The sequence below is a fragment of the Simochromis diagramma genome, unplaced genomic scaffold (assembly GCF_900408965.1).
Source record: "Simochromis diagramma unplaced genomic scaffold, fSimDia1.1 OVJJ01000302.1, whole genome shotgun sequence".
Classification (NCBI taxonomy): domain Eukaryota; kingdom Metazoa; phylum Chordata; class Actinopteri; order Cichliformes; family Cichlidae; genus Simochromis; species Simochromis diagramma.
In genome coordinates, this window is record NW_024386792.1 from 3,979,526 (window position 1) to 3,991,897 (window position 12,372).

Genomic DNA, 12,372 nt, shown 5'->3' on the forward strand with positions numbered 1-12,372 from the left:
TTTTGTTACACACTAAAAAAAAAATGGATCATTGCAAAAAACAAAATAAAAAAAACCTCAAACAATTCCAGAGAACCCAAACAACAGAAATTATGTATCAAGCAAGAAGAAGGAAGGACTCTGTGGTCTAAATTACTGCAATTTAATTTCAAGAAGGTTGTGTTGTAAAATGTACAGGTGATGCAACACAGTGGTAAATATGCTTCTCCCTAAATGTTCATGAAACTACTCTGAATCTCACATGTTTGACTTTGATACTATTTTACTGCACTATGCATAATTTTCTACATTAATCATATGGACAAAGTCTCATTTAATTTAATCCAAAATCTTAACCTAATGTAATAAATTCCAATCTCAGTGGAAATCTTTAAAAGCTACAGAAGTTGACTTATATGTTAAAGTGAGTTTATGAGTGTTTCTCACTTTGGGTTTACACATTTTTAAATCACTGTGGAATTTCTCTGTTTTAAAAGAGAAATAAATAAAGTGCATTATAGCTTTAAAAACGTATAATGCAATATTAGTAATAGTATTGTTATTTTTTTATTATTATCATTATTATTATTATTATGCTATTGGTAAGCTGTGCTGTGAAGGATAAGAGAAAGTCTACCATCTGATAAAAACTCTGGTTGTTAGGGTGCGTGACCCAAACACTGCACAGCTTGGGAGGTACATGAAAAATGGTGTAGGGGGGGAAATAGGGATGAAATGGTGAGGTGAAAGATAGAAGAGGATAGAGGGCACGAGGATGTGCCAGTACGTGTTAGCAGAGACAGAGAGGTTGAGAGAAAAAGAGAGAGAGAGGGAGAGAGAGAGGGGGATTGTGAGAGGTGGAATCATAAAGTACTTCTTGTGTGTCTAGACAGGTTGCTTGTTAGCAGGGCATGGCTAGCCCTGTGGAGGCTAGAGGTTAATTTGGTATCTGCTGCTGTGTTAAACTAAGGTCAGTACTACAAGTCCTTAAGTCATAAACAAGAGTGGTTAAGAGCCATGTATACACCTAGGCACCGGTTAATGAATATTCAATGAAGATTTTTTTCCCCCTTGTCCCTTGTTTCCTTTGTCGTTGCTGGCTTTGTAGAAAATTTTTGGAAAGGAAAAAAACCCACCGTTTTTCTCCATGGCCTTCAGAAATGACCTCTGCATGCTTACATTTAGTTGTCCTTTGTTATCCTATAGTTGTAACGAATAGTGGCTTTTTGCTTTTTGAAATGCGGCACGCTGATTATTCGCTTCCATTCTTGAACGCACCGAATGCAAATGCTTGTGATTTTTATTTCGTAGTACAATAAAAACCAATGATCTAATAAAAACAAACGAAAAAAATGTCCGAGTCATGAAGTTTGTGGATAAAGCAGAACTTGTACTCATGACTGGCATTTAATGCAGATGTTTTCTTGGATCTTAGTGGAAACATAATGAGAAAATGTTTGAAGTGAGCTCGCATGAGCAAATCGGGTATAATCCACAGGCTGAGAAAAGTGCTTCTGGCCTGTAACCAGCACAAAATCCACCAATGATGGTTAATAAGTCAGCTGAAATAGGGCTTAATTAAAACATTGACACTGTGGGCTGTATCTGTTAACCCGTCAGTGATCACCAGACTGTTCTGCTGCCTATGCATTACATTTGTAATGTATGTCTAAGATGCTAAGTCTTTCTTTGTTTTGTTTTACATATGCTGTAACAGCAGATTCAAAAAATAAATAAATACATAAACACATGCAAATACAAAAGCATCAACAAGCTTTGTTTTTGTTTCTGATTTCATTGTTTTTGCTTTTAGTCAGCACATGTTCTCAGGTAAGTAGTAGATTTCCCTCTCTGGTGTCAAATTGCTTCAGGCAGTCTTAAATGTTTGATTTTTTTCCTCACTGTATTCTAATTTTGTATTCATTTGCATTTCATGTGTTATATATATATATATATATATATATATACATATATATATATGTATATTTGTGTGTGTGTGTTTTATACATATATATATATAATTTTGCATTTTAAGGTAATGGATACTGGCTCTTTGACACTTCCCATTGTCAGTGGCTGATATTTATCTGTTACAATAATTTGCTTAGGCTGAAATCAAGTGAAAAATGTATTGACATAAACACTGACTAATGACCAGATTGTTATTTTAAACACCTGTATTGACAGATTTTCACAATCACCACATCATTAGTTTGCTAACAAATTAAGGCAAAAGAGGCAAGTATTGTATTTGTAATGCTTCTTTATTCATATTTTCTTCTATTTATTTTGGTTTCCCAAAATAGCAAGCATTTAAGCATTTCACAGTAGTAGCAGCAGTATAAAAGCAGGAAACATCAACCGTGTAGTTATTTTCAACCTGTTTTTTGGAGCCTCACGCCCACACAGAGGCTCAATAAGGCCAGATTTAAACAATAATAATGATAATAACTGGGGGGGGGGGGAGGCAGCTTACATTAATGTTTGGACAAACAGCTAGTCATTTTTCTTCAAAACCTCTCTGACCATGCAGTGTAAACCTGGTCAGCCAGAAAGCATAACAGCAGTGCTGTCAATTGACAGACAAATCCCGTCTCCATCTCCAGACCTCTTAACCCCGAGGGATGGGCTTGTGAAATAGAAAGATTACGGTGACGGGAGATGCTATTGTAGGTGGGAAATGGGGGACTGGACCAAAGCAGGCAGGGGCTTGAGGTGAGTGGGAATAAGGAGGAGGGGGCACATCCCTCTTGTATCCTAAAGCAATATGCAGGATGGGGGTTGAGGGGGGTTGGCAGTGCAAGATGTGGAGAAAGTCTAGACTGCATTGACCCTTTTGAAGCCAGGTTTTCTCTTCAGGTCAAGCTTGATATGGAGAAGATAATGGAAAAGCTTGGGGGACTTTTCAAGTAAAAAAACAGATTGGTAGACCAAGTATCCCTTCTCTAGCTTCTGTGTAATCCCAAACTGTATGGAGGTAATAGCCTGGAAGTGATGGGAAACCTTTTTCTTCCTTTAAAAGGCGACCAGGACAACTCAGTTGCATGTCTTGACGCTTGTATCTATTACTTTTGTAGCACCTAGGGTTCCTTTAAATGGTTGACTTGCTTAGACATCTTGCCTGCCCTCTGTTCATTTAACTGTACAACAGCCCGGCCGCTTACCGAAACAATTGCTCAAATCATCACATTTACTGCACATCCACAAAACAGAGCTCTGAATCCCTTCACTGTAGCAGGGAAGTGCTGAAGAATTTACATTTCTATGCATCGGTAAATTGCCCACAGAAGCGATAGGAGTGTCCCTGTGCTTTGAGTTTTGCTCCTTATTATTTTCTTGCCCATGACACGTCGCTCAACTTCCACTTAATGACTCAGCTATGAGCACTGACAGTTGACAGAGGTTGGCTGGCCTGGGGGCCCCGTGCTTAGAGAAGGGGGTGGCACAAGGCAGGCTAGGTGGGATGTAATCACTCCCTGTAATTTGGAGGAAAACCACTGAGCTGCTCACAGTCAAGATGAAAGCCCTGTTCTTGTTCCCATCATTCCACAGCCATCGAGCTCCACTGCTTGCAAAAATCTGAAAAGAGAGCTTCAGAGAACCAATTCTGCCTGGTTGATGTCCCCCAGGGTTTAGTCCTGAGACCATCTCAAATCAGCTACAGCCCCGGAGCCATGTTCTTTCCCCAAGGAGTGTCACTGTAGCCAGACAGTCAGACTGCCCATCCTGTGCTGTATGGCCCGAGCGCAGCCAGCCAACACACAACTCTCCTGAGATCCTCCTTAGTGGAAAGAGAGCTCAGTGGAGCTTATGCTGTGGGCTTGTATCTGGCTGTCTGTCTGTCATTCTGTCTGACATTCTCCCATGTTGCCGTTTCCCTTTTATATCTCAATCTGGGGAAAGGAGGGAATGCATTTCAAAGCTGTTCCACATCAGGGAAGAATATATTTTATTTTGCACAGTATAGCAAGTTGGATAAGTTCGCCAAAAAGCATCCTGTCGTGAAAATAATTGTCTCAACTGGCCAATAATTGCACTTCGTTAAGCTCAGTGTACTTCATTTCCCCAAATGACCATTTTCACAGCAAGATTGGCCAGTTTGATCACTTTGCACGCAGCGCTATGCTACCAAGTTGCCAAAGGGACACTGTAGTGGTTTTGCTTGATAGATGGTGAATGGTGCTTATACAAGGAGCCACTCCAGTGCACCCATAAATATGCATTGTGACATTTGGAACAAAGCCGCTCGTCCTCTCTTTCCTGATGAGCCCTGCCTGCATACTATAACATATTGCCATACTGTCACACCTTGTGTTTCATAGCCAATCTCTCTGTTCATCAACTTGGCAGATAACCTCTAGATGCTGACAAATGATATGGGCGATGGCATTAGAGCTCTATTGTATGCAAAAGCGGGAAGCAGTTTTCCAACAGTGATGCTTGTGCAAGTAATTAATGATTAATCCTTGTTATTTGATGATGAATATGGTGCAGGGTTGCATGAATATTAAAAATAAGGCCACACTTTCTATGTTCATTTTTCCCAATCTGCAAATAGTCAGCATCACGTAGATAGTTAATTAAATGTAGTTGCTGTTATTTTAAATTAGCAGAAAATGAAAGATAATTAATAATATTTACTGACCTGAGCCAGGTTCTGTCTGAGGTTTCTTCCTGTTAAAAGGGAGTTTTTACTTCCCACCATCGCTAAGGTGCTTGCTCATAAGAGGTCATCTGACTGTTGGGATTTTTTCTCTGTCTTCTCTGTATTATTGTAGGGTCCATACCTCACAATATAAAGCGCCTTGAGATAACTGTTGTTGTGATTGGGTTCGATGTAAATGAAATTAAACTGAATTTAAAGCTAATTGATTGGGTTTAGGGTAAGATCATAGTGTGGGATAAACTGCACCTTTTCGCAACTCTGCGCATTGCTGATGAAGTGCAAGGATTACCTATTAACTTGCAGTTTATTAACGATCGTATTATAAATCAGGTCCCAAAACAGATTTCCCTCTATCAACAAAAGGTTTGGTCTGAGGATGTGTTCTCGCATCCACACACCAGACTCGGGCAAGTGCAGAAGAATGCTCCCAGTCCTCGCTGTAGCATTAAGAACATAGCTGGCCTGGATCTCCAAACACCCCATTGCGTTAGAAAGGAATAAATATCCAAGACAGCCAGAAGCAGTTCCTTTCAAATCCCACACACACGCATATCTCTATCTCTCCTCCATCCCTCTCTCTCTGACTCTGTCTCTCCCTCTCTCTGTCATTTGACCAGCAGTGCTTCCTGCCACTGAGGACCTGTGACTCAACAGCCAGAATACAGCAATGTTCTTTTGCCCACCCTCTTGAATATTCATAGAAATAAGAGGACCCATCCATCTTGCATCCATCCACTTTTATATCTAAAAAAAAAGGAATTGTGTGTGTGTGTGTGTGTTAGAGGTTTACAAGCCTACACTGGATATCTAAACGGGTGCTGTTGGAGAGGGTAGGGGCGGGGGTAGGGTGGTGGGGGGCTGTTTTACACTAATTTCTTTATCCCTTTCACAGGAGTGCCATGTTACAAGAGAATTCCTGAGGCGAGCCAATGGCCCGATAAATCTGCCGGAGCCTCTCTCTCAATTTGTCTTCGTGGAATGTCAGCTGGCAAGCGCCCAGACACTGAGAACCTCTTTTCACAATGCGCCAATCTAACAGACGAGATCCCATGTTGGAGCTACAGTACGAGGACTGGCATGGATAAATTGCCACGTGCCTTATCTATGTGTCTTTATGTGTAACTGTCTGAGGTCCTCACTCGGCCTCTGGAAGGCCACTTCCTCTTAGACTCGACAGTTAACCTGAACGGCCGGGTGGCTGACATTGACAAAATGCAGGTGTCGCCAAAGAGGAACCTGTTATGTGACACAGACGCTGTGTCAACCCGTCTTACGCCATATGACCCGCAGTGTGAACAGAAATTGTTCTGTTTGGTGTCGTTCATCACTGTGTGGCGCAGTCTCCCACATAGCTCGGTCCAGGTGGCAGAATGGCAGAGTGGGAGAACAGACCATGTTTGTGTGAAGATGCAACAACTATCTCTCTCTTTTTCTCTCTTTCTTTCTCTCATTTGCCTCCCTCTTTCTGCTCTCGCGTTCCCTGTTCAGACAGATCGCTGTGTATCTGTCTTTGGACACTATTTAAAGGTTGTAGGTTAGCAAACAGGAAGATGCCTTCCCACCTGTACCCCTATATGAGCCATGAGTCATGATCCAGTCATAATCCATTTATATGTACAATATTTGGAGGAAAATGCACACGTATGTACACACACTGGTGGGAACATAAAGTTTATTATTAACCAAGAGAAAGTTTTATTTAATGAAGTTCATAAATTAAAAAGTGCTATCATTTTTATGCATTATTTAGACCTAATTTAAAATAGATTATCCCCTAGATACATAGCAGTATGTCTGCATAATGAATGCGTTTATTTGTTAAATTAAGTTGGGTAAAAGTCTGTAAAGCAGATACTTTCAAATAAAAAAACAAGTAAATACCACTCGATCCTCTACATCTCTAACATTTCAACACAGCCCACCACACAAGTGTATTTCGGGGGTTCATGTTACTGCATGACAGTTGGCATGACTGTAAAAAAAAGCCATGTGCCAAGTGGAGCTGCCAATGCTCAGCATGGCTGGTTTTAATATTTTAATGTGTTTCATTACAACATTATGGGCCAGATAGCCTTTCTGACGTCCAGACAATTGTCTGCAAATGAACAAGATTACATGACAAGCCCTGAATGACAGCGCTGCCCACTGTTGCCTACCCTAGCCACTTATCTGATGGTAGCCTAGCAACAGATCCCTGACCTGGCTTTGACCTGCACCCGATAAGGTCAACACCTGAAGGCTCTCCCATTGGAGGGCTGGCTGAGAGAGAGGTGGAGCCTGGGGATGCAGGAAGACAAAGGACTCACAGACCAAGGGCAGCCTCCTCTGCATATAGCTCCCTGCTTGTACAAAATCATGCCAGACCTCCTTACTGGCTTGCATTATACCTGCGTGTGTCTGTGTATTTATGATTGTGTATCAGAGGCAAGGCAGTCAAAAAAAACTGGCAACAAAAAAAAAAGCCCAACTGCTGGTACAGCAACCCCTCATAGCTAATTTAGACGGTGCATTATTTTTGGTAAAGGGTGAAAAATATCTCCACATTTCTCCCAGAATTACTTACAGCAAATGAGAAGTATTGTGGTGACAAGACCGGATAGATACATTATGAAGGAGGTGCTGAATGCGAAACTAATCGACCACAGAAGCCCACCCTGACAGACACCCCTCCCACCACCCCTTCTCTATTATTTGTGTGCATGCACACACGGAAACCTCACTTGGTTTAACAGCAGTGATATGGAAGTTAATCCAAATTGTGATAGTGGCAATATCCTATTAGACCATGGCAATAAAATCAAGCTGAGACTGGTAACGCATTACAGATATCCGAACATGTTCAGCACGCTCCATTACAATGAGAAGTGACATTAATCAGCAGGGGTCCTCTTACACATACATGGAGGCAAAAAACAAACATGCAAATAGTGCACACACAAGCCCGAAGTAAAAGCTCAAAGGAAATATTTGAGCCTTGAAATGATCACTCGATATTATTTTTTTTGAAATAATTACCTAAATAACACTGGCTTTTTACAAGATAAGTACAGACATATTGTAAAACAAAACAAAAAAAAGATAGCCAGGCAAGCCAAGCGCAGAGAGGTGGACAAATGAAAAGCAGTTTACTCTTTGTAATTATTTTTGCTCACCCAGCCTCTGGAGTAAAAGTGATTTAGAGGCAGGTGGCAGAGAGTTTTACAGTCCTAATGCTGTGTGAGTTTCTCTTTTTAAAAAAAGTGCCGTTATTCAGTAGGCAAAGCGTTTGAAATGATAAAAAGAGCACTACAGTTTTTGTAGAACAGTGTTTGCAAAGGGTGTGTCACGAATAAGCTCGTATATGATTTCTTTCATTTTTTATAACCATAAGTTTTCGCATCTTTCCGTCTCTCTGATGTGCATATTCACTGAGGTTTTGTCACCGTGGTGATGATCATTCAGCCCTGTCAGGTTTGGCGCTAAAATAACTCTCGGCCCTGAGTCGAAGGACCTTTCGCTTCCCTCCAGGGCTTTTTGCAAGACCTCTGCCCCAGTTCACCCAGGGCAACCTAGGCTCCTCCTCTGTATATGTGTGTCTGTGGAAATGTGTGTGCATGCGTGTGTTTGCACTGTCTCCTTACTGTGGGGAAACTGTTGAAGGTCAAAGGGGAGGAAGTTGGCCACCTGCCTCTGTCACACTAACAGTAGCTGAGGGGAAAGAGAGAGGAAGCAGTAGCGGGAGACGTGCCATACACACACACACACACACACGCACTTAAAAGCACACACACACACAAACGAGCACACACACAGAGAGAAAGTATAAGTAAAAGTTGTATGTGTGCATTCTTTTGTCTGGCAGCTCAGTTTTCAAGGTCAGCTGGGTTGGAGCTTGGAAATCCTTAAATAAGTTGAAATTATTGTCATTTGAGTCACATACTCTTAAATTTCCAGCACTTTGTGATGCTTCCCTTTTTTTTCACTGAACATTTTATTGACCTTTGTAAAAGTTTGTTTATCTGATCCTCACACTTTTATTCCTGATTCAGAGAAGCAACTCCTATAGGCTCCAGGAGACCCGCTGCTAAAAAACCTGGTGCAGGGAGTTCTCCATTGGTATTTGCTAGAGGCGACAACCCTGCTCGCACCCTGCATAAATGTGCCAACCGAGGACGAGAGCATAGAAGGCCAGAGGGCAAAAAGGGAGTGAACCACCTGCTTCTGTCACACTGTCAGGATGAAGGCGGATAAGTGTAAATAGGGTGAAGTGTGTGTGTGTGTATATGTGTGTGTAGGGGCTGGGTTGTGGATATTGTGTAGGAGGAAGGGGGGACAGGTGGCACGCCGGACAGCGCTGGCACGAGCCACCCAAGGATTTATCACTCAGCGACAGTCATGGCTGGGCAGGGGACAGATGTTGCTGTTTACCCCAGGGCAACATCTGACTGACTGAGCCTAGCGTTGGCCCAACCAGCCCAGCCCAGCCAGCACAGGATGGGGCCTGAGAGGATTGAGGAGAGGGAGGTAGGGAAAGCGACAGAGGAGGAGAAGAAGAAAGTGGATAGATGCTCAGTTTACCCCCAAGGTACACAAGCAAGCGAGCCCATTTCTTTCCAATCTGCTCCATGCTCCACTGAAGCACCTGAAACTCATTTAGCCCCCACTAACTGTTGTGCCACTATAGGGAAGCATTTTAATAAGTAGTAATAATGCCACATGACAATATGAGCTTTCATCAGAGGCCTGAAACCTAAACCAGCTACTGGGAAGTGAAACAAAGAAATTGTAATTGACCTCGGATGTACTGCGCATTAGTTAACAAAGCAGACACAAACACACGGCCCTTAAGATGTAATTAGTGCATGCACGAATACACACGCGCTGCACATGTGTTCCACCAGGGTCATGTGAGAAGTTTTAAGAGGCTGTCACCAGCAAAATAGTTGAAGCATTCCTCCCTTGAGCAATGAGGAACGACCTTTAGGTTCAACCGTGAGTGAGGTCATGTCATTGTTGCCATGGCTACTATCAGCAGGCTGCCCTGTTGCTCGCATTACCTCAGCTGCCTGGCATTGTCAGGGTCAGAGAACAGGCTGTGACCTCCCCATGGTGACCAAACTCAATGGGGAACAAAAAAAAAGCTCCACTAAGACAAACACTAGTATCCTATTTGGCTGATCTGCTGTTAATGTAAATGCTTAGTGGAAATGATGGCATTTCCGAGACAATGCAAAAGATATTCTTTGATGATTTGTGCCTTGAAGAAGTCAGCCTTGTAAAGTGAGTGTGATATAACATACAGTTTGCTATCATTAATGATCACTAATGTGGTGTAATAAGCTAAGGGTGGACAAGCAGACCAAGATTTTGCACGGGAGCACGACATGCGATGGCTTAAAGGAGAGATCTGCAGTGCCACTGTTAGGCTGCAAATGTGCAAACAAGAAAACTGTCTCCAGCAAGAAGAAACGCACATTTATCTGAGATTTCATCGAAAAACTGCAAACCACATCACTGATGGTGTGATCAAAAGTAGCTCGCTCTGCAGGAGTGTATGCATGGAAGCTGATCGGAAAGTAAATACAGTAAAGTCATCTGTGATAAGGCCTGTTAGCTCGATGACTCTGTCCACAGTGAACGCTCTACACGTTTATCTTTTAGTGCTTAAACTAAGAGTTTCTTTCTGATGTAGTGCAAGAAACCGTCTAGAGGTCTTGTCTTTTGCATATTTTATGTTGTAGAGAAAAAAAACAAGCTGCAAGCAGAAAGAAACCTAAACGATTTGAACCTCTTTTGTTTCCCAGCTCATAAGCTTTCTGCCTGGAGAACCTGTCTTTGTCCATCTGCATGTGCACGTGAGAAACAGCTGTTTACACACGCACAAACACACTGGGACAACTCTATTAAAATTTTAATATAAATCATTGTAATATTCAGCATCACAACCCAACATTATCCTCTCCACAAATGAAAAAAAAAACCCTAATGGAGTGTCTTAATCATTTCATGCAGGAGATGCAATATAAAATCGCTCTTTTGCTATTTGTGGAACATGTTTGTCCACTCTCCTCCTGATAGGCCCCATTTAATCATGTTGTTCTGTTTCCTAATTAGCAGAAATGCAAAGTGTCTTTGTCACCTGTGGACAGCCAAGAGGGCTAATTTGGGCTTTTCACTAATTGCCACGGTAACGAGCCTCCTGCGCCTCCGCTGGGGGTGGGTGGAAGGCATGGCAGGAGGAGGACTGGAGAATGGAAGGATGGAGGGATGAAGACACAGCTCTGCTCACACACGGCCGAGGTGTGAAAGAACGCGGCAGGCCAACAGAACACAGCCTGGAGGAGTCCAACAGCAGGGAGTGGGGGACAGCCTGCGCTGTGAAAAAGCCCCAACACCCAGCTGAGAGGGAGGAGGATTCAGCTCTGGCCAGTTTTGCTCTCTCTCAACTTTGATGGGGAGATGACTACATTGGGTTGGATAACTGTTGGACATTTTTCTGACACCGACACTTGTTTTTTCCCCCCACCTGATTTAATACAGGTTTCCACACAAATGCACTCTTTTAAAAAACTGTTCTTATTATAGACAAACTCCAGGAATAACTCTGCAGGCCGTTTTTTTACATGAAGTTTGACATGTGTGAAGCCTGAGTGTATTCTTCTTGTTGCACTTTTCATACACATTGCAAATTATGTTGAAATTAAATTTAAAAAAGAAGAAGAATGCATTGCATCTAATCGTACTCACCACAAGCCCCCTGTTATTTATTTCCATTTATTATTAACTTTTACCGTGACGCAAATTGAGGGCTAATATTAATCGTGATAAGGATTATATATATATACATAAGAATTAGGGTTTTAGTGAAAATGTATCCACAGAGCGCTGAATTTAATGTTCAATTTCGCCCCGGATTTAGCGAGTTCCACCAGCAGGTCAAAGCGAAGATGTGCATTCATGTTTGCATGCACCGCATAAATTATTGTCGCGCTGTTTTTTTTTTTTTTTTTTTTTATCTCTATACATATATAAATATATTTATTTATTTATAATGGTTTTTTTGTTTGTTTTGTTTTTGTGGGAAGGAAATTGCCCTGACTCCCTTTAATGCAACCCGACTCCATCAATATGCTCTCTCCGCCGAATTATGTCCCTGCTTTCTCAAATATATTTTCTGTTCAGTAATACACTCTGAAAGCTTGGGGGCACCTTGTCCGTACGCTGCTCTCGGGGGCGAGCTCCTCCAATGTGTACGTGCGCGCAAGTGTGCGTTTGAGTGAGTGAGTGAGTGTGTATGCGAGAGAGAGAGAGCGCGTGTGAGCGCCTGTGTGAGCGAGAGAGAGAGCGCGCGTCTGTGTATGTGTGTGTGTGCGTGCGCGCGCGTGTCTGCCTGCTCTGCTGTTGCTGCCCTTTGATCCCTGCATTAGTGTTAGTTAGGGGCTCGGAGACACACTTGCACCGAGAGCAGCCATAGTCAAGACACGGCAACAACAACAGCGGCACCTCCTCCGCCTGTGTGTTCCCATTCCCCCAACAATACACTTTAAACCGAGCAAAGCCAGGTGCACGACCAAGTCCCTGCCATCACTGGCGCCTCCAGTCTCAATGGGAAAAACCTTTTTTCTCCTTATCCCTAAACAAGGACGAGAATGTGATTAAAAACGGGGGAAAATGCCAAGGAGGAAGCAGGAGCAACCCAAGCGCCTGCCTTCACGTAAGTCGTTCGCTCGTTTTGTGCAATTTTAACG

The 12,372-nt window shown here is 42.6% G+C and overlaps 1 protein-coding gene across 1 annotated transcript in view; it reads left to right on the forward strand.

Annotated features, from left to right (window-relative positions):
* Positions 1-11,889: 11,889 nt before the first annotated feature.
* The window catches only part of znf827 (zinc finger protein 827), a 76,028-nt gene continuing 75,545 nt past the window's right edge, over positions 11,890-12,372 (forward strand). The window contains exon 1 of the mRNA XM_040023871.1: positions 11,890-12,338. Within this exon, the coding sequence (XP_039879805.1) occupies positions 12,296-12,338 (43 nt within the window). The 5' untranslated portion in view covers positions 11,890-12,295. The remainder of the gene's footprint in view (positions 12,339-12,372) is intronic.